This window comes from Salmo salar, chromosome ssa11, assembly GCF_905237065.1.
Source record: "Salmo salar chromosome ssa11, Ssal_v3.1, whole genome shotgun sequence".
NCBI classification, from domain to species: Eukaryota; Metazoa; Chordata; class Actinopteri; order Salmoniformes; family Salmonidae; genus Salmo; species Salmo salar.
The window spans coordinates 52,547,929-52,571,260 of NC_059452.1; the positions used below are offsets into that span (position 1 = coordinate 52,547,929).

At 49.4% G+C, this 23,332-nt stretch overlaps 1 protein-coding gene across 5 annotated transcripts in view; it reads left to right on the forward strand.

Moving 5' to 3' along the window:
* The window catches only part of zdhhc1 (zDHHC palmitoyltransferase 1), a 133,602-nt gene that overhangs the window by 97,333 nt on the left and 12,937 nt on the right, over positions 1–23,332 (forward strand). For all 5 annotated transcript variants that reach the window (XM_045689759.1, XM_045689762.1, XM_045689758.1 and 2 more), the window contains one exon: positions 17,903–17,994. In XM_045689759.1, coding sequence (XP_045545715.1) covers positions 17,903–17,994 — 92 coding nt within the window. The remainder of the gene's footprint in view (positions 1–17,902; positions 17,995–23,332) is intronic.

The following is a 23,332-nucleotide window of genomic DNA, read 5'->3' on the forward strand; positions in this document are numbered from 1 at the left end:
ACGTGTCCTGGTAGTTACTGACCCTGGCTTCACACGTATAGTGATAGTTACTGACCCTGGCTTCACACGTGTCCTGGTAGTTACTGACCCTGGCTTCACACGTGTAGTGATAGTTACTGACCCTGGCTTAACACGTGTCCTGGTAGTTACGTACCCTGGCTTCACACGTGTAGTGGTAGTTACTGACCCTGGCTTCACACGTGTAGTGATAGTTACTGACCCTGGCTTCACACGTGTCCTGGTAGTTACTGATCCTGGCTTCACACGTGTAGTGATAGTTACTGACCCTGGCTTCACACGTGTCCTTTTAGTTACTGACCCTGGCTTCACACTTGTCCTGGTAGTTACTGTACCCTGGCTTCACACGTGTCCTGATAGTTACTGACCCTGGCTTCACACGTGTAGTGATAGTTACTGACCCTGGCTTCACACGTGTCATGGTAGTTACTGACCCTGGCTTCACACGTGTCATGATAGTTACTGACCCTGGCTTCACACGTGTCCTTGTAGTTCCTGACCATGGCTTCACACATGTCCTGGTAGTTACTTATCCTGGCTTCACACGTGTAGTGATAGTTACTGACCCTGGCTTCACACGTGTCCTGGTAGTTACTGACCCTGGTTTCACACGTGTCCTGATAGTTTCTGACCCTGGCTTCACACGTGTAGTGATAGTTACTGACCCTGGCTTCACACGTGTAGTGATAGTTACTGATTCTGGCTTCACACGTGTAGTGATAGTTACCGACCCTGGCTTCACACGTGTCCTGGTAGTTACTGACCCTGGCTTCACACGTGTCCGGATAGTTACTGACCCTGGCTTCACACGTGTCCTGGTAGTTACTGACCCTGGCTTCACACGTATAGTGATAGTTACTGACCCTGGCTTCACACGTGTAGTGAATGTTACTGTCCCTGGCTTCACACGTGTAGTGAATGTTACTGTCCCTGGCTTCACACGTGTAGTGGTAGTTACTGACCCTGGCTTCACACGTGTCCTGGTAGTTACTGACCCTGGCTTCACACGTGTCCTGGTAGTTACTGACCCTGGCTTCACACGTGTCCTGGTAGTTACTGACCCTGGCTTCACACGTGTCCTGGTAGTTACTGACCCTGGCTTCACATGTGTAATGATAGTTAATGACCCTGGCTTCACACGTGTAGTGATAGTTACTGACCCTGGCTTCACACGTGTCCTGGTAGTTACTGACCCTGGCTTCACACGTGTCCTGGTAGTTACTGACCCAGCTTCACACGTGTAGTGATAGTTACTGACCCTGGCTTCACACGTGTCCTGGTAGTTACTGACCCTGGCTTCACACGTGTCCTGATAGTTACTGACCCTGGCTTCACACGTGTCATGATAGTTACTGACCCTGGCTTCACACGTGTCATGATAGTTACTGACCCTGGCTTCACACGTGTCCTTGTAGTTCCTGACCATGGCTTCACACATGTCCTGGTAGTTACTTATCCTGGCTTCACACGTGTAGTGATAGTTACTGACCCTGGCTTCACACGTGTCCTGGTAGTTACTGACCCTGGCTTCACACGTGTCCTGGTAGTTACTGACCCTGGTTTCACACGTGTCCTGGTAGTTACTGATCCTGGCTTCACACGTGTAGTGGTAGTTACTGACCCTGGCTTCACACGTGTCCTGGTAGTTACTGACCCTGGCTTCACACGTGTCCTGGTAGTTACTGTACCTGGCTTCACACGTGTCCTGGTAGTTACTGACCCTGGCTTCACACGTGTAGTGATAGTTACTGACCCTGGCTTCACACGTGTCCTGGTAGTTACTGACCCTGGCTTCACACGTGTAGTGATAGTTACTGACCCTGGCTTCACACGTGTAGTGATAGTTACTGACCCTGGCTTCACACGTGTCCTGGTAGTTACTGACCCTGGCTTCACACGTGTCCTGGTAGTTACTGACCCTGGCTTCACACGTGTCCTGGTAGTTACTGACCCTGGCTTCACACGTGTCCTGGTAGTTACTGACCCTGGCTTCACACGTGTCCTGATAGTTACTGACCCTGGCTTCACACGTGTCCTGGTAGTTACTGACCCTGGCTTCACACGTGTCCTGGTAGTTACTGACCCTGGCTTCACACGTGTCCTGATAGTTACTGACCCTGGCTTCACACGTGTCCTGGTAGTTACTGACCCTGGCTTCACACGTGTCCGGATAGTTACTGACCCTGGCTTCACACGTGTCCTGGTAGTTACTGACCCTGGCTTCACACGTATAGTGATAGTTACTGACCCTGGCTTCACACGTGTAGTGAATGTTACTGTCCCTGGCTTCACACGTGTAGTGAATGTTACTGTCCCTGGCTTCACACGTGTAGTGATAGTTACTGACCCTGGCTTCACACGTGTCCTGGTAGTTACTGACCCTGGCTTCACACGTGTAGTGATAGTTACTGACCCTGGCTTCACACGTGTCCTGGTAGTTACGTATCCTGGCTTCACACGTGTAGTGGTAGTTACTGACCCTGGCTTCACACGTGTAGTGATAGTTACTGACCCTGGCTTCACACGTGTCCTGGTAGTTACTGACCCTGGCTTCACACGTGTCCTGGTAGTTACTGACCCTGGCTTCACACGTGTAGTGGTAGTTACTGACCCTGGCTTCACACGTGTAGTGATAGTTACTGACCCTGGCTTCACACGTGTCCTGGTAGTTACTGACCCTGGCTTCACACGTGTAGTGATAGTTACTGACCCTGGCTTCACACGTGTCCTGGTAGTTACTGACCCTGGCTTCACACGTGTCCTGGTAGTTACTGACCCTGGCTTCACACGTGTAGTGGTAGTTACTGACCCTGGCTTCACACGTGTCCTGGTAGTTACTGACCCTGGCTTCACACGTGTCCTGGTAGTTACTGACCCTGGCTTCACACGTGTCCTGGTAGTTACTGACCCTGGCTTCACATGTGTAGTGATAGTTACTGACCCTGGCTTCACACGTGTAGTGATAGTTACTGACCCTGGCTTCACACGTGTCCTGGTAGTTACTGACCCTGGCTTCACACGTGTCCTGGTAGTTACTGACCCTGGCTTCACACGTGTCCTGGTAGTTACTGACCCTGGCTTCACACGTGTCCTGGTAGTTACTGACCCTGGCTTCACACGTGTAGTGATAGTTACTGACCCTGGCTTCACACGTGTCCTGGTAGTTACTTACCCTGGCTTCACATGTGTAGTGGTAGTTACTGACCCTGGCTTCACACGTGTAGTCATAGTTACTGACCCTGGCTTAACACGTGTCCTGGTAGTTACGTATCCTGGCTTCACACGTGTAGTGGTAGTTACTGACCCTGGCTTCACACGTGTCCTGGTAGTTACTGACCCTGGCTTCACACGTGTCCTGGTAGTTACTGACCCTGGCTTCACACGTGTCCTGGTAGTTACTGACCCTGGCTTCACACGTGTCCTGGTAGTTACTGACCCTGGCTTCACACGTGTAGTGATAGTTACTGACCCTGGCTTCACACGTGTCCTGGTAGTTACTGACCCTGGCTTCACACGTGTCCTGGTAGTTACTGACCCTGGCTTCACACGTGTAGTGATAGTTACTGACCCTGGCTTCACACGTGTCCTGGTAGTTACTGACCCTGGCTTCACACGTGTAGTGATAGTTACTGACCCTGGCTTCACACGTGTCCTGGTAGTTACTGACCCTGGCTTCACACTTGTCCTGATAGTTACTGATCCTGGCTTCACACGTGTCCTGGTAGTTACTGACCCTGGCTTCACACGTTTAGTGATAGTTACTGACCCTGGCTTCACACGTGTCCTGGTAGTTACTGACCCTGGCTTCACACGTGTAGTGATAGTTACTGACCCTGGCTTCACACGTGTCCTGGTAGTTACTGACCCTGGCTTCACACGTGTCCTGGTAGTTACTGATCCCTGGCTTCACACGTGTCCTGGTAGTTACTGACCCTGGCTTCACACGTGTAGTGATAGTTACTGACCCTGGCTTCACACGTGTCCTGGTAGTTACTGACCCTGGCTTCACACGTGTCCTGGTAGTTACTGACCCTGGCTTCACACGTGTCCTGGTAGTTACTGACCCTGGCTTCACACGTGTCCTGGTAGTTACTGATCCCTGGCTTCACACGTGTCCTGGTAGTTACTGACCCTGGCTTCACACGTGTAGTGATAGTTACTGACCCTGGCTTCACACGTGTCCTGGTAGTTACTGACCCTGGCTTCACACGTGTAGTGGTAGTTACTGACCCTGGCTTCACACGTGTCCTGGTAGTTACTGACCCTGGCTTCACACGTGTCCTGATAGTTACTGACCCTGGCTTCACACGTGTCCTGGTAGTTACTGACCCTGGCTTCACACGTTTCGTGGTAGTTACTGACCCTGGCTTCACACGTGTCCTGGTAGTTACTGACCCTGGCTTCACACGTGTAGTGGTAGTTACTGACCCTGGCTTCACACGTGTCCTGGTAGTTACTGACCCTGGCTTCACACGTGTCCTGGTAGTTACTGACCCTGGCTTCACACGTGTCCTGGTAGTTACTGACCCTGGCTTCACACGTGTAGTGATAGTTACTGACCCTGGCTTCACACGTGTCGTGATAGTTACTGACCCTGGCTTCACACGTGTAGTGATAGTTACTGACCCTGGCTTCACACGTGTCCTGGTAGTTACTGACCCTGGCTTCACACGTTTCCTGATAGTTACTGACCCTGGCTTCACACGTGTAGTGATAGTTACTGACCCTGGCTTCACACGTGTAGTGATAGTTACTGACCCTGGCTTCACACGTGTAGTGGTAGTTACTGACCCTGGCTTCACACGTGTAGTGATAGTTACTGACCCTGGCTTCACACGTGTCCTGGTAGTTACTGACCCTGGCTTCACACGTGTCCTGGTAGTTACTGACCCTGGCTTCAAACGTGTCCTGATAGTTACTGACCCTGGCTTCACACGTGTAGTGGTAGTTACTGACCCTGGCTTCACACTTGTAGTGATAGTTACTGACCCTGGCTTCACACGTGTCCTGGTAGTTACTGACCCTGGCTTCACACGTGTCCTGGTAGTTACTGTCCCTGGCTTCACACGTGTCCTGGTAGTTACTGACCCTGGCTTCACACGTGTAGTGATAGTTACTGACCCTGGCTTCACACGTGTCCTGGTAGTTACTGACCCTGGCTTCACACGTGTCCTGGTAGTTACTGACCCTGGCTTCACACGTGTCCTGATAGTTTCTGACCCTGGCTTCACACGTGTAGTGATAGTTACTGACCCTGGCTTCACACGTGTAGTGGTAGTTACTGATCCCTGGCTTCACACGTGTAGTGATAGTTACTGACCCTGGCTTCACACGTGTCCTGGTAGTTACTGACCCTGGCTTCACACGTGTCCTGATAGTTACTGACCCTGGCTTCACACGTGTAGTGATAGTTACTGACCCTGGCTTCACACGTGTCCTGGTAGTTACTGACCCTGGCTTCACACGTGTAGTGATAGTTACTGACCCTGGCTTCACACGTGTCCTGGTAGTTACTGACCCTGGCTTCACACGTGTCCTGGTAGTTACTGACCCTGGCTTCACACGTGTCCTGGTAGTTACTGACCCTGGCTTCACACGTGTAGTGATAGTTACTGACCCTGGCTTCACACGTGTAGTGATAGTTACTGACCCTGGCTTCACACGTGTAGTGATAGTTACTGACCCTGGCTTCACACGTGTCCTGGTAGTTACTGACCCTGGTTTCACACGTTTCCTGATAGTTACTGACCCTGGCTTCACACGTGTAGTGATAGTTACTGACCCTGGCTTCACACGTGTAGTGATAGTTACTGATTCTGGCTTCACACGTGTAGTGATAGTTACTGATCCTGGCTTCACACGTGTCCTGGTAGTTACTGACCCTGGCTTCACACGTGACCTGGTAGTTACTGACCCTGGCTTCAAACGTGTCCTGATAGTTACTGACCCTGGCTTCACACGTGTCCTGGTAGTTACTGACCCTGGCTTCACACGTGTAGTGATAGTTACTGACCCTGGCTTCACACTTGTAGTGGTAGTTACTGACCCTGGCTTCACACGTGTCCTGGTAGTTACTGACCCTGGCTTCACACGTGTCCTGGTAGTTACTGACCCTGGCTTCACACGTGTCCTGGTAGTTACTGACCCTGGCTTCACACGTGTAGTGATAGTTACTGACCCTGGCTTCACACGTGTCCTGGTAGTTACTGACCCTGGCTTCACACGTGTCCTGGTAGTTACTGACCCTGGTTTCACACGTTTCCTGGTAGTTACTGACCCTGGCTTCACACGTGTAGTGATAGTTACTGACCCTGGCTTCACACGTGTAGTGGTAGTTACTGACCCTGGCTTCACACGTGTCGTGATAGTTACTGACCCTGGCTTCACACGTGTCCTGGTAGTTACTGACCCTGGCTTCACACGTGTCCTGATAGTTACTGACCCTGGCTTCACACGTGTCGTGGTAGTTACTGACCCTGGCTTCACACGTGTAGTGATAGTTACTGACCCTGGCTTCACACGTGTAGTGATAGTTACCGACCCTGGCTTCACACGTGTCCTGGTAGTTACTGACCCTGGCTTCACACGTGTCCTGATAGTTACTGACCCTGGCTTCACACGTGTCCTGGTAGTTACTGACCCTGGCTTCACACGTGTAGTGATAGTTACTGACCCTGGCTTCACACGTGTAGTGAATGTTACTGTCCCTGGCTTCACACATGTCGTGGTATGTTACTGACCCTGGCTTCACACGTGTAGTGATAGTTACTGACCCTGGCTTCACACGTGTCCTGGTAGTTACTGACCCTGGCTTCACACGTGTCCTGATAGTTACTGACCCTGGCTTCACACGTGTCCTGGTAGTTACTGACCCTGGCTTCACACATGTCCTGGTAGTTACTGACCCTGGCTTCACACGTGTCCTGGTAGTTACTGACCCTGGCTTCACACGTGTACTGGTAGTTACTGACCCTGGCTTCACACGTGTAGTGATAGTTACTGACCCTGGCTTCACACGTGTCCTGGTAGTTACTGACCCTGGCTTCACACGTGTCCTGATAGTTACTGACCCTGGCTTCACACGTGTAGTGATAGTTACTGACCCTGGCTTCACACGTGTCCTGGTAGTTACTGACCCTGGCTTCACACGTGTCCTGGTAGTTACTGACCCTGGCTTCACACGTGTCCTGATAGTTACTGACCCTGGCTTCACACGTGTCGTGATAGTTACTGACCCTGGCTTCACACGTGTCCTGGTAGTTACTGACCCTGGCTTCACACGTGTCCTGATAGTTACTGACCCTGGCTTCACACGTGTCCTGGTAGTTACTGACCCTGGCTTCACACGTGTAGTGGTAGTTACTGACCCTGGCTTCACACGTGTCCTGATAGTTACTGACCCTGGCTTCACACGTGTCCTGGTAGTTACTGACCCTGGCTTCACACGTGTCCTGGTAGTTACTGACCCTGGCTTCACACGTGTAGTGATAGTTACTGACCCTGGCTTCACACGTGTCCTGGTAGTTACTGATCCCTGGCTTCACACGTGTAGTGATAGTTACTGACCCTGGCTTCACACGTGTAGTGATAGTTACTGACCCTGGCTTCACACGTGTCCTGGTAGTTACTGACCCTGGCTTCACACGTGTCCTGATAGTTACTGACCCTGGCTTCACACGTGTCCTGGTAGTTACTGACCCTGGCTTCACACGTGTCCTGGTAGTTACTGACCCTGGCTTCACACGTGTCCTGGTAGTTACTGACCCTGGCTTCACACGTGTCCTGGTAGTTACTGACCCTGGCTTCACACGTGTCCTGATAGTTACTGACCCTGGCTTCACACGTGTCCTGGTAGTTACTGACCCTGGCTTCACACGTGTCCTGGTAGTTACTGACCCTGGCTTCACACGTGTCCTGGTAGTTACTGACCCTGGCTTCACACGTGTCCTGGTAGTTACTGACCCTGGCTTCACACGTGTAGTGATAGTTACTGACCCTGGCTTCACACGTGTAGTGAATGTTACTGACCCTGGCTTCACACGTGTAGTGATAGTTACTGTCCCTGGCTTCACACGTGTAGTGATAGTTACTGACCCTGGCTTCACACGTGTCCTGGTAGTTACTGATCCTGGCTTCACACGTGTCGTGATAGTTACTGACCCTGGCTTCACACGTGTCCTGGTAGTTACTTACCCTGGCTTCACACGTGTAGTGGTAGTTACTGACCCTGGCTTCACACGTGTAGTGATAGTTACTGACCCTGGCTTCACACGTGTCCTGGTAGTTACTGATCCCTGGCTTCACACGTGTCCTGATAGTTACTGATCCCTGGCTTCACACGTGTCCTGGTAGTTACTGACCCTGGCTTCACACGTGTAGTGATTGTTACTGACCCTGGCTTCACACGTGTCCTGGTAGTTACTGACCCTGGCTTCACACGTGTAGTGATAGTTACTGACCCTGGCTTCACACGTGTCCTGGTAGTTACTGACCCTGGCTTCACACGTGTCCTGGTAGTTACTGACCCTGGCTTCACACGTGTAGTGGTAGTTACTGACCCTGGCTTCACACGTGTCCTGATAGTTACTGACACTGGCTTCACACATGTCCTGGTAGTTACTGACCCTGGCTTCACACGTGTCCTGGTAGTTACTGACCCTGGCTTCACACGTGTACTGATAGTTACTGACCCTGGCTTCACACGTGTAGTGATAGTTACTGACCCTGGCTTCACACGTGTCCTGATAGTTACTGACCCTGGCTTCACACGTGTCCTGGTAGTTACTGACCCTGGCTTCACACGTGTCCTGATAGTTACTGACCCTGGCTTCACACGTGTCCTGGTAGTTACTGACCCTGGCTTCACACGTGTAGTGATAGTTACTGACCCTGGCTTCACACGTGTCCTGGTAGTTACTGACCCTGGCTTCACACGTGTAGTGATAGTTACTGACCCTGGCTTCACACGTGTAGTGATAGTTACTGACCCTGGCTTCACACGTGTCCTGGTAGTTACTGACCCTGGCTTCACACGTGTAGTGATAGTTACTGACCCTGGCTTCACACGTGTCCTGGTAGTTACTGACCCTGGCTTCACACGTGTCCTGGTAGTTACTGACCCTGGCTTCACACGTGTCCTGGTAGTTACTGACCCTGGCTTCACACGTGTCCTGGTAGTTACTGACCCTGGCTTCACACGTGTCGTGATAGTTACTGACCCTGGCTTCACACGTGTCCTGGTAGTTACTGATCCCTGGCTTCACACGTGTCCTGGTAGTTACTGACCCTGGCTTCACACGTGTAGTGATAGTTACTGACCCTGGCTTCACACGTGTCCTGGTAGTTACTGACCCTGGCTTCACACGTGTAGTGATAGTTACTGACCCTGGCTTCACACGTGTCCTGGTAGTTACTGACCCTGGCTTCACACGTGTCCTGGTAGTTACTGATCCCTGGCTTCACACGTGTCCTGGTAGTTACTGACCCTGGCTTCACACGTGTAGTGATAGTTACTGACCCTGGCTTCACACGTGTCCTGGTAGTTACTGACCCTGGCTTCACACGTGTAGTGGTAGTTACTGACCCTGGCTTCACACGTGTCCTGATAGTTACTGACCCTGGCTTCACACGTGTCCTGGTAGTTACTGACCCTGGCTTCACACGTGTCCTGGTAGTTACTGACCCTGGCTTCACACGTGTAGTGGTAGTTACTGACCCTGGCTTCACACGTGTCCTGGTAGTTACTGACCCTGGCTTCACACGTGTCCTGGTAGTTACTGACCCTGGCTTCACACGTGTCCTGGTAGTTACTGACCCTGGCTTCACACGTGTAGTGATAGTTACTGACCCTGGCTTCACACGTGTACTGGTAGTTACTGACCCTGGCTTCACACGTGTAGTGATAGTTACTGACCCTGGCTTCACACGTGTCCTGGTAGTTACTGACCCTGGCTTCACACGTGTCCTGATAGTTACTGACCCTGGCTTCACACGTGTCGTGATAGTTACTGACCCTGGCTTCACACGTGTAGTGATAGTTACTGATCCCTGGCTTCACACGTGTCGTGGTAGTTACTGACCCTGGCTTCACACGTGTCCTGGTAGTTACTGACCCTGGCTTCACACGTGTCCTGGTAGTTACTGACCCTGGCTTCACACGTGTCCTGGTAGTTACTGACCCTGGCTTCACACGTGTAGTGATAGTTACTGACCCTGGCTTCACACGTGTAGTGATAGTTACTGACCCTGGCTTCACACGTGTCCTGGTAGTTACTGACCCTGGCTTCACACGTGTCCTGGTAGTTACTGACCCTGGCTTCACACGTGTCCTGATAGTTACTGACCCTGGCTTCACACGTGTAGTGATAGTTACTGACCCTGGCTTCACACGTGTCCTGGTAGTTACTGACCCTGGCTTCACACGTGTAGTGATAGTTACTGACCCTGGCTTAACACGTGTCCTGGTAGTTACGTATCCTGGCTTCACACATGTCCTGGTAGTTACTGACCCTGACTTCACACGTGTCCGGATAGTTACTGACCCTGGCTTCACACGTGTCCGGATAGTTACTGACCCTGGCTTCACACGTGTCCTGTTACTGACACGTGTCCTGGTAGTTACTGATCCTGGCTTCACACGTGTCCTGGTAGTTACTGACCCTGGCTTCACACGTGTAGTGATAGTTACTGACCCTGGTTTCACACGTGTCCTGATAGTTTCTGACCCTGGCTTCACACGTGTAGTGATAGTTACTGACCCTGGCTTCACACGTGTAGTGAATGTTACTGTCCCTGGCTTCACACGTGTAGTGATAGTTACTGACCCTGGCTTCACACGTGTCCTGGTAGTTACTGACCCTGGCTTCACACGTGTAGTGATAGTTACTGACCCTGGCTTCACACGTGTCCTGGTAGTTACTGACCCTGGCTTCACACGTGTCCTGGTAGTTACTGACCCTGGCTTCACACGTGTAGTGATAGTTACTGACCCTGGCTTCACACGTGTCCTGGTAGTTACTGACCCTGGCTTCACACGTGTACTGGTAGTTACTGACCCTGGCTTCACACGTGTCCTGATAGTTACTGACCCTGGCTTCACACGTGTAGTGATAGTTACTGACCCTGGCTTCACACGTGTCCTGATAGTTACTGACCCTGGCTTCACACGTGTCCTGGTAGTTACTGACCCTGGCTTCACACGTATAGTGATAGTTACTGACCCTGGCTTCACACGTGTAGTGAATGTTACTGTCCCTGGCTTCACACGTGTAGTGAATGTTACTGTCCCTGGCTTCACACGTGTAGTGATAGTTACTGACCCTGGCTTCACACGTGTCCTGGTAGTTACTGACCCTGGCTTCACACGTGTAGTGATAGTTACTGACCCTGGCTTCACACGTGTCCTGGTAGTTACGTATCCTGGCTTCACACGTGTAGTGGTAGTTACTGACCCTGGCTTCACACGTGTAGTGATAGTTACTGACCCTGGCTTCACACGTGTCCTGGTAGTTACTGACCCTGGCTTCACACGTGTAGTGATAGTTACTGACCCTGGCTTCACACGTGTCCTGGTAGTTACTGACCCTGGCTTCACACATGTACTGGTAGTTACTGATCCTGGCTTCACACGTGTCCTGATAGTTACTGATCCTGGCTTCACACGTGTAGTGGTAGTTACTGACCCTGGCTTCACACGTGTCCTGGTAGTTACTGACCCTGGCTTCACACGTGTAGTGATAGTTACTGACCCTGGCTTCACACGTGTAGTGATAGTTACTGACCCTGGCTTCACACGTGTCCTGGTAGTTACTGACCCTGGCTTCACACGTGTAGTGGTAGTTACTGACCCTGGCTTCACACGTGTCCTGGTAGTTACTGACCCTGGCTTCACACGTGTCCTGGTAGTTACTGACCCTGGCTTCACACGTGTCCTGGTAGTTACTGATCCTGGCTTCACACGTGTAGTGGTAGTTACTGACCCTGGCTTCACACATGTAGTGATAGTTACTGACCCTGGCTTCACACGTGTCCTGGTAGTTACTGTCCCTGGCTTCACACGTGTCCTGATAGTTACTGACCCTGGCTTCACACGTGTCCTGGTAGTTACTGACCCTGGCTTCACACGTGTCCTGGTAGTTACTGACCCTGGCTTCACACGTGTCCTGGTAGTTACTGACCCTGGCTTCACATGTGTAATGATAGTTAATGACCCTGGCTTCACACGTGTAGTGATAGTTACTGACCCTGGCTTCACACGTGTCCTGGTAGTTACTGACCCTGGCTTCACACGTGTCCTGGTAGTTACTGACCCTGGCTTCACACGTGTAGTGGTAGTTACTGACCCTGGCTTCACACGTGTCCTGGTAGTTACTGACCCTGGCTTCACACGTGTCCTGGTAGTTACTGACCCTGGCTTCACACGTGTCCTGGTAGTTACTGACCCTGGCTTCACACGTGTCGTGATAGTTACTGACCCTGGCTTCACACGTGTCCTTGTAGTTACTGACCCTGGCTTCACACGTGTCCTGGTAGTTACTTATCCTGGCTTCACACGTGTAGTGGTAGTTACTGACCCTGGCTTCACACGTGTCCTGGTAGTTACTGACCCTGGCTTCACACGTGTCCTGGTAGTTACTGACCCTGGCTTCACACGTGTCCTGGTAGTTACTGACCCTGGCTTCACACGTGTAGTGATAGTTACTGACCCTGGCTTCACACGTGTCCTGGTAGTTACTGACCCTGGCTTCACACGTGTCCTGGTAGTTACTGATCCTGGCTTCACACATGTCGTGGTAGTTACTGACCCTGGCTTCACACGTGTAGTGATAGTTACTTACCCTGGCTTCACACGTGTCCTGGTAGTTACTGACCCTGGCTTCACACGTGTAGTGATAGTTACTGACCCTGGCTTCACACGTGTCCTGGTAGTTACTGACCCTGGCTTCACACGTGTCCTGGTAGTTACTGACCCTGGCTTCACACGTGTCCTGGTAGTTACTGACCCTGGCTTCACACGTGTACTGGTAGTTACTGACCCTGGCTTCACACGTGTCCTGATAGTTACTGACCCTGGCTTCACACGTGTCCTGGTAGTTACTGACCCTGGCTTCACACGTGTAGTGATAGTTACTGACCCTGGCTTCACACGTGTAGTGGTAGTTACTGACCCTGGCTTCACACGTGTAGTGGTAGTTACTGACCCTGGCTTCACACGTGTCCTGGTAGTTACTGACCCTGGCTTCACACGTGTCCTGGTAGTTACTGACCCTGGCTTCACACGTGTCCTGGTAGTTACTGACCCTGGCTTCACACGTGTCCTGGTAGTTACTGACCCTGGCTTCACACGTGTAGTGGTAGTTACTGACCCTGGCTTCACACGTGTCCTGGTAGTTACTGACCCTGGCTTCACACGTGTCCTGGTAGTTACTGACCCTGGCTTCACACGTGTCCTGATAGTTACTGACCCTGGCTTCACACGTGTAGTGATAGTTACTGACCCTGGCTTCACACGTGTCCTGGTAGTTACTGACCCTGGCTTCACACGTGTCCTGGTAGTTACTGACCCTGGCTTCACACGTGTCCTGGTAGTTACTGACCCTGGCTTCACACGTGTCCTGATAGTTACTGACCCTGGCTTCACACGTGTAGTGATAGTTACTGACCCTGGCTTCACACGTGTCCTGGTAGTTACTGACCCTGGCTTCACACATGTCCTGGTAGTTACTGACCCTGGCTTCACATGTGTCAGTGATAGTTACTGACCCTGGCTTCACACGTGTCCTGGTAGTTATTGACCCTGGCTTCACATGTGTCCTGATAGTTACTGACCCTGGCTTCACACGTGTAGTGATAGTTACTGACCCTGGCTTCACATGTGTCCTGGTAGTTACTGACCCTGGCTTCACGCGTGTCCTGGTAGTTACTTACCCTGGCTTCACACGTGTAGTGATAGTTACTGGCCCTGGCTTCACACGTGTCCTGATAGTTACTGACCCTGGCTTCACACGTGTCCTGATAGTTACTGACCCTGGCTTCACACGTGTAGTGATAGTTACTGACCCTGGCTTCACACGTGTAGTGATAGTTACTGACCCTGGCTTCACACGTGTCCTGGTAGTTACTGACCCTGGCTTCACACGTGTCCTGGTAGTTACTGACCCTGGCTTCACACGTGTCCTGGTAGTTACTGACCCTGGCTTCACACGTGTCCTGATAGTTACTGGCCCTGGCTTCACACGTGTCCTGATAGTTACTGACCCTGGCTTCACACGTGTCCTGATAGTTACTGACCCTGGCTTCACACGTGTAGTGATAGTTACTGACCCTGGCTTCACACGTGTCCTGGTAGTTACTGACCCTGGCTTCACACGTGTCCTGGTAGTTACTGGCCCTGGCTTCACACGTGTCCTGGTAGTTACTGGCCCTGGCTTCACACGTGTCCTGGTAGTTACTGACCCTCGCTTCACACGTGACCTGGTAGTTACTGACCCTGGCTTCACACGTGACCTGGTTGTTGCTGTCCCTGGCTTCACACGTGTCCTGATAGTTACTGACCCTGGCTTCACACGTGTCCTAGTAATTACTGACCCTGGCTTCACACGTGTAGTGATAGTTACTGACCCTGGCTTCACACGTGTATTGATAGTTCCTGACCCTGGCTTCACAAAGACACACCTGCCCACAATCAAATGCAGACTTACAAGTACTTACACACACACACCTCCCTGCCCTGTGATCGTTGGCTAGTCTCCCAGTCTGGGCTGCATGCTGGTTTTGGGTAACCGTGGTGACGCTCTGCTAGCCTTGGCGTGGGCTGTCTGGCAGTGACCAAAACCCAGCAGCTAACAGGACGGACACCGACCCACCACCTGCACTTGGCACACACACAAAGAAACCCACTGTGCAGCACACACACACACTCACACACACACACACACACACACACACAGACACACACACACACACAGTAGTCCCGTCAAACCCCAGCTCTGGCCCCGGCCCAGTCCACTCTGGCTGTGGCCCAAATGGCATGGGCTCTGGTTGAAAGTAGTGCATTCTAAAGGGAATATGGCTCTTGTTGAAAGTAGTGCACTATATAGGGAGTAGGGCTCTGGTCTATAGTAGTGCACTATATAGGGAATAGGGTGCCATTTGGGAAGCAATCTCTCTGTCTAACCGAACTATAACCCTCCTTATAAACCACATTGCTCTCCTATAACTCACAGCAGGCTGACAAAACCCACAAGGATTCCTCATAACCAACACCAAGCTGAGCCCTGAAACCTCACCCAGACTCTAACCACCTCCCTGAAACCTCACCCAGACTCTAACCACCTCACTGAAACCTCACTGAAACCTCACCCAGACTGTAACTATCTCACTGAAACCACACCCAGGCTAACCCTCTCACTGAAACCTCACCCAGACTCTAACTATCTCACCAAATACTCACCCAGACTAAAACCATCTCACTGAAACCTCACCCAGATTCTAACCAGCTCACTGAAACCTCACCCAGACTCTAACCACCTCACTGAAACCTCACCCAGACTCTAACCACCTCACTGAAACCTTACCCAGACTCTAACCACCTCACTGAAACCTCACCCAGACTCTAACCATCTCACTGAAACCTCACCCAGACTCTAACCATCTCACTGAAACCTCACCCAGACTCTAACCACCTCACTGAAACCTCATCTCACCCAGACTCTAATCACCTCACTGAAACCTCACCCAGACTCTAATCACCTCACTGAAACCTCACCCAGACTCTAACCACCTCACTGAAACCTCACCCAGACTCTAACCACCTGACTGAAACCTCACCCAGACTCTAACAATCTCACTGAAACCTCACCCAGACTCTAACCACCTCACTGAAACCTCACCCAGACTCTAACCAGCTCACTGAAACCTCACCCAGACTCTAACCCTCTCACTGAAACCTCACCCAGACTCTAACCAGCTCACTGAAACCTCATCTCACCCAGACTCTAATCAGCTCACTGAAACCTCATCTCACCCAGACTCTAATCACCTCACTGAAACCTCACCCAGACTCTAACCACCTCACTGAAACCTCACCCAGACTCTAACCACCTGACTGAAACCTCACCCAGACTCTAACAATCTCACTGAAACCTCACCCAGACTCTAACAATCTCACTGAAACCTCACCCAGACTCTAACCACCTCACTGAAACCTTACCCAGACTCTAACCAGCTCACTGAAACCTCACCCAGACTCTAACCCTCTCACTGAAACCTCACCCAGACTCTAACCAGCTCACTGAAACCTCACCCTGCCAGCCAAACCTGGTAGTTACCAGAACAAGTTAGTATCCTGACCAGACTCTGGTTCTACACTGGTAGTAACCAGAACAAGTTAGTATCCTGACCAGACTCTGGTTCTACACTGGTAGTAACCAGAACAAGTTAGTATCCTGACCAGACTCTGGTTCTACACTGGTAGTTACCAGAACAAGTTAGTATCCTGACCAGACTCTGGTTCTACACTGGTAGTAACCAGAACAAGTTAGTAGCCTGACCAGACTCTGGTTCTACACTGGTAGTTACCAGAACAAGTTATTACCCTGACCAGACTCTGGTTCTACACTGGTAGTAACCAGAACAAGTTAGTATCCTGACCAGACTCTGGTTCTACACTGGTAGTAACCAGAACAAGTTAGTATCCTGACCAGACTCTGGTTCTACACGGGTAGTAACCAGAACAAGTTAGTAGCCTGACCAGACTCTGGTTCTACACTGATAGTAACCAGAACAAGTTAGTATCCTGACCAGACTCTGGTTCTACACTGGTAGTAACCAGAACAAGTTAGTATCCTGACCAGAATCTGGTTCTACACTGGTAGTTACCAGAACAGGTTAGTATCCTGACCAGACTCTGGTTCTACACTGGTAGTTACCAGAACAAGTTATTACCCTGACCAGACTCTGGTTCTACACTGGTAGTTACCAGAACAAGTTAGTATCCTGACCAGACTCTGGTTCTACACTGGTAGTTACCAGAACAAGTTAGTATCCTGACCAGACTCTGGTTCTACACTGGTAGTAACCAGAACAAGTTAGTATCCTGACCAGACTCTGGTTCTACACTGATAGTAACCAGAACAAGTTAGTATCCTGACCAGACTCTGGTTCTACACTGGTAGTAACCAGAACAAGTTAGTATCCTGACCAGAATCTGGTTCTACACTGGTAGTTACCAGAACAGGTTAGTATCCTGACCAGACTCTGGTTCTACACTGGTAGTAACCAGAACAAGTTAGTACCCTGACCAGACTCTGGTTCTACACTGGTAGTTACCAGAACAAGTTAGTTCCCTGACCAGACTCTGGTTCTACACTGGTAGTTACCAGAACAAGTTAGTACCCTGACCAGACTCTGGTTCTATACTAGTAGTTACCTGACCCTCCTTGCTGCAGTCTCTTCAGTCTCTCCTGTACTGTGTCCAGTCAGTGATACCCTCCTTGCTGTAGTCTCTTCAGTCTCTCCTGTACTGTGTCCAGTCAGTGATGCCCAAAGCAACTTGATAAAGTCACAAAGTAAGTTATGAGGCCTGATGAAAGCCCCCCATTTAGCCATTTCACTCTCTCCCTCTCTCTCCCTCTCTCTCCCTCCCTCCCCCTCTCTCCCTCTCCCTCCCCCTCTCTCTCTCTTTCTCCCTCCGTCTTTCTCTCTGTTCTCTCACTCTGTCTTTCTCTCTGTTCTCTCTCTCTCTCTCTCTCTCTCTCTCTCTCTCTCTCTCTCTCTCTCTCTCTCTCTCTCTCTCTCTCTCTCTCTCCCCTCTCCCTCCTTCTCTTTAACTCTCTCTCTCCTCCTTCTCTTTAACACTCTCTCTCTCTCTCTCTCTCTCTCTCAGGACGTAAGCTACTCGGGGACGCTGGGCTATACCAACCCTGAGATGGACGTGGCGGATCCTACCACCATGGCTGCAGCGCAGGGGGGTCTAGAGTGAGTTGTTATTCTGTTCTCTAGTGGTTAAAACCTGTTAGGGCTAGGGGGCAGTATTGACACAGCCGGATAAAAAACGTACCCGATTTAATCTGGTTACTACTCCTGCCCAGTAACTAGAATATGCATATAATTATTGGCTTTGGATAGAAAATACCCTAAAGTTTCTAAAACTGTTTGAATGGTGTCTGTGAGTATAACAGAACTCATATGGCAGGCCAAAACCTGAGAAGATTTCAAGCAGGAAGTGGCCTGTCTGAGAAGTAGTGTTTAATCTTGGCTCTTTTTATTGAAGACTCAGGATCTGTGCAATAACGTGACACTTCCTACGGCTTCCATAGGCTCTCAGAGCCCGGGAAAAAGCTGAACGATATCGAGGCAGGCTCTGGCTGAAACACTTTATCGCTTTTGGCAAGTGGCCACTCAGAGTACTATGGGCTTAGGCGCGTGCCCGAGTCAACCCAATGCTTTCTTTTCCTTTGTCTGTTTACCTAAACGCAGATTCCCGGTCGGAATATTATCGCTTTTTTATGAGAAAAATGGCATAAAAATTGATTTTAAACAGCGGTTGACATGCTTCGAAGTACGGTAATGGAATATTTAGAATTTTTTTGTCACGAATTGCGCCATGCTCGCCACCCTTATTTACCCTTTAGGATAGTGTATTGAACGCATGAACAAAACGCCGCTATTTGGATATAACGATGGATTATTTTGGACCAAACCAACATTTGTTATTGAAGTAGAAGTCCTGGGAGTGCATTCTGACGAAGACGACAAAGGTAATAACATTTTTCTTATAGTAAATCTGACTTTGATGAGTGCTAAACTTGCTGGGTGTCTAAATAGCTAGCCCTGTGATGCCGGGCTATCTACTGAGAATATTGCAAAATGTGCTTTCACCGAAAAGCTATTTTAAAATCGGACATATCGAGTGCATAGAGGAGTTCTGTATCTATAATTCTTAAAATAATTGTTATGCTTTTTGTGAACGTTTATCGTGAGTAATTTAGTAAATTCACCGGCAGTGTTCGGTGGGAATGCTAGTCACATGCTAGTCACATGCTAATGTAAAAAGCTGGTTTTTGATATAAATATGAACTTGATTGAACAAAACATGCATGTATTGTATAACATAATGTCCTAGGGTTGTCATCTGATGAAGATCATCAAAGGTTAGTGCTACATTTAGCTGTGGTTTGGGTTTATGTGACATTATATGCTAGCTTGAAAAATGGGTGTCTGATTATTTCTGGCTGGGTACTCTGCTGACATAATCTAATGTTTTGCTTTCGTTGTAAAGCCTTTTTGAAATCGGACAGTGTGGTTAGATTAACGAGAGTCTTATCTTTAAAATGGTGTAAAATAGTCATATTTTTTTTAAATTGAAGTAATAGCATTTCTAAGGTATTTGAATAACGCGCCACAGGATTCAACTGGCTGTTGAGTAGGTGGGACGCAAGCGTCCCACCTAGCCCATAGAGGTTAAAGTTGCAAAATTCCACTAACTTTCCCATAATTCCCATTGCTGGTTTTCCTGCATGGAGGACTTCTGAAATACCTGCGTATTCCCTCCTGACAGGGATTTCTGGAAAACCTGAGAATTTGGGGAACATTACCAGAATTTTGCAACCCTAGTGGTGGTTCTGAATGAAAAATGGGCATCTCCCCCCCTTTTACTGGCTGCTGGGGTTTCATCCACGCGCCTCAGTACCTCCGGTGCCTTGGACAGCCTTTAATTTGTTTAGTAGTGGTTCTGTAAATCTGCCCGTTACCTCGTTAAAGAATAAACACTTGAATTACTCTTTAGTGGGATGTTCCCCTTTTTAACTGGCTTGTAAAAACTTTATATCTTGTTTTAGTCCAAACACACAGGATGATGTCTGTCTGTAGTACAGAACTGGTTCTATGAGGTTTGGACCGACACTAGTGGGAAAGACAACAGAACTGATTCTATGAGGTTTGGACCGACACTAGTGGGAAAGACAACAGAACTGATTCTATGAGGTTTGGACCGACACTAGTGGGAAAGACAACAGAACTGGTTCTATGAGGTTTGGACCGACACTAGTGGGAAAGACAACAGAACTGGTTCTATGAGGTTTGGACCGACACTAGTGGGAAAGACAACAGAACTGGTTCTATGAGGTTTGGACCGACACTAGTGGGAAAGACAACAGAACTGGTTCTATGAGGTTTGGACCGACACTAGTGGGAAAGACAACAGAACTGGTTCTATGAGGTTTGGACCGACACTAGTGGGAAAGACAACAGAACTGGTTCTATGAGGTTTGGACCGACACTAGTGGGAAAGACAACAGAACTGGTTCTATGAGGTGTGGACCTACACTAGTGGGAAAGACAACAGAACTGGTTCTATGAGGTTTGGACCGACACTAGTGGGAAAGACAACAGAACTGGTTCTATGAGGTTTGGACCTACACTAGTGGGAAAGACAACAGAACTGGTTCTATGAGGTTTGGACCTACACTAGTGGGAAAGACAACAGAACTGGTTCTATAAGGTTTGGACCTACACTAGTGGGACAGACAACAGAACTGGTTATACGAGGTTTGGACCTACACTAGTGGTGTGTTCTGTTCTGTAGTGTGAAGCTGGGCTGTGATGTGTCATGGTGTGTAATGTGACTAATACAATTAGTGTTGTTTGACAGGTCCATAATATCTCTCTGTCTCTCTCTCTCAGTGATCAAATCAAATCAAATTTATTTATATAGCCCTTCGTACATCAGCTGATATCTCAAAGTGCTGTACAGAAACCCAGCCTAAAACCCCAAACAGCAAGCAATGCATGTGAAAGAAGCACGGTGGCTAGGAAAAACTCCCTAGGAAAAACTCCCTAGAAAGGCCAAAAACCTAGGAAGAAACCTAGAGAGGAACCAGGCTATGAGGGGTGGCCAGTCCTCTTCTGGCTGTGCAGGGTGGATATTATAACAGAACATGGTCAAGATGTTAAAATGTTCATAAATGACCAGCATGGTCAAATAAAAATAATCATAGTAGTTGTCGAGGGTGCAACAAGCACGTCCGGTGAACAGGTCAGGGTTCCATAGCCGCAGGCAGAACAGTTGAAACTGGAGCAGCAGCACGGCCAGGTGGACTGGGGACAGCAAGGAGTCATCATGCCAGGTAGTCCTGAGGCATGGTCCTAGGGCTCAGGTCCTCCGAGAGAAAGACAGAAAGAGAGAATTAGAGAGAGCATATTTAAATTCACACAGGACACCGGATAAGACAAGAGAAATACTCCAGATGTAACAGACTGACCCTAGCCCCCCGACACATAAACTACTGCAGCATAAATACTGGAGGCTGAGACAGGAGGGATCAGAAGACACTGTGGCCCCATCCGATGATACCCCCGGACAGGGCCAAACAGGCAGGATATAACCCCACCCACTTTGCCAAAGCACAGCCCCCACACCACTAGAGGGATGTCTCCAACCACCAACTTACCGTCCTATGACAAGGCCGAGTATAGCCCACAACGATCTCCTTCATGGCACAACCCAAGGGGGGGGCGCCAACCCAGACAGGAAGACCACGTCAGTGACTCAACCCACTCAAGTGACGCACCCCTCCCATGGACGGCATGGAAGAACACCAGTAAGCCAGTGACTCAGCCCCTGTAATAGGGTTAGAGGCAGAGAATCCCAGTGGAAAGAGGGGAACCGGCAAGGCAGAGACAGCAAGGGCGGTTCGTTGCTCCAGCCTTTCCGTTCACCTTCACACTCCTGGGCCAGACTATACTTAATCATAGGACCTACTGAAGAGATAAGTCTTCAGTAAAGACTTAAAGGTTGAGACTGAGTCTGCGTCTCTCACATTGGTAGGCAGACCATTCCATAAAAATGGAGCTCTATAGGAGAAAGCCCTACCTCCAGCCGTTTGCTTAGAAATTCTAGGGACAATTAGGAGGCCTGCGTCTTGTGACCGTAGCGTACGTGTAGGTATGTACGGCAGGACCAAATCGGAAAGATAGGTAGGAGCAAGCCCATGTAATGCTTTGTGGGTTAGCAGTAAAACCTTGAAATCAGCCCTTGCCTTAACAGGAAGCCAGTGTAGGGAGGCTAGCACTGGAGTAATATGATCAAATTTTTTGGTTCTCGTCGGGATTATAGCAGCCGTATTTAGCACTAACTGAAGTTTGTTTAGTGCTTTATCCGGGTAGCCGGAAAGTAGAGCATTGCAGTAGTCCAGCCTAGAAGTAACAAAAGCATGGATTAATTTTTCTGCGTCATTTTTGGACAGAAAGTTTCTGATTTTTGCAATGTTACGTAGATGGAAAAAAGCTGTCCTTGAAACAGTCTTGATATGTTCTTCAAAAGAGAGATCAGGGTCCAGAGTAACGCCGAGGTCCTTCACAGTTTTATTTGAGACGACTGTACAACCATCCAGATTAATTGTCAGATTCAACAGAAGATCTCTTTGTTTCTTGGGACCTAGAACAAGCATCTCTGTTTTGTCCGAGTTTAAAAGTAGAAAGTTTGCAGCCATCCACTTCTTTATGTCTGAAACACAGGCTTCTAGCGAGGGCAATTTTGGGGCTTCACCATGTTTCATTGAAATGTACAGCTGTGTGTCGTCCGCATAGCAGTGAAATTTAACATTATGTTTTCGAATGACATCCCCAAGAGGTAAAATATATAGTGAAAACAATAGTGGTCCTAAAACGGAACCTTGAGGAACACCGAAATTTACAATTGATTTGTCAGAGGACAAACCATTCACAGAGACAAACTGATATCTTTCCGACAGATAAGATCTAAACCAGGCCAGAACTTGTCCATGTAGACCAATTTGGGTTTCCAATCTCTCCAAAAGAATGTGGTGATCGATGGTATCAAAAGCGGTACTAAGATCTAGGAGCACGAGGACAGATGCAGAGCCTCGGTCTGACGTCCCTCTCCAGGTTAAAAGGTCATTTACCACCTTCACAAGTGCAGTCTCAGTGCTATGATGGGGTCTAAAACCAGACTGAAGCGTTTCGTATACATTGTTTGTCTTCAGGAAGGCAGTGAGTTGCTGCGCAACAGCTTTTTCTAAAATTTTTGAGAGGAATGGAAGATTCGATATAGGCCGATAGTTTTTTATAATTTCTGGGTCAAGATTCGGCTTTTTCAAGAGAGGCTTTATTACTGCCACTTTTAGTGAGCTTGGTACACATCCGGTGGATAGAGAGCCGTTTATTATGTTCAACATAGGAGGGCCAAGCACAGGAAGCAGCTCTTTCAGTAGTTTAGTTGGAATAGGGTCCAGTATGCAGCTTGAGGGTTTGGAGGCCATGATTATTTTCATCATTGTGTCAAGAGATATAGTAC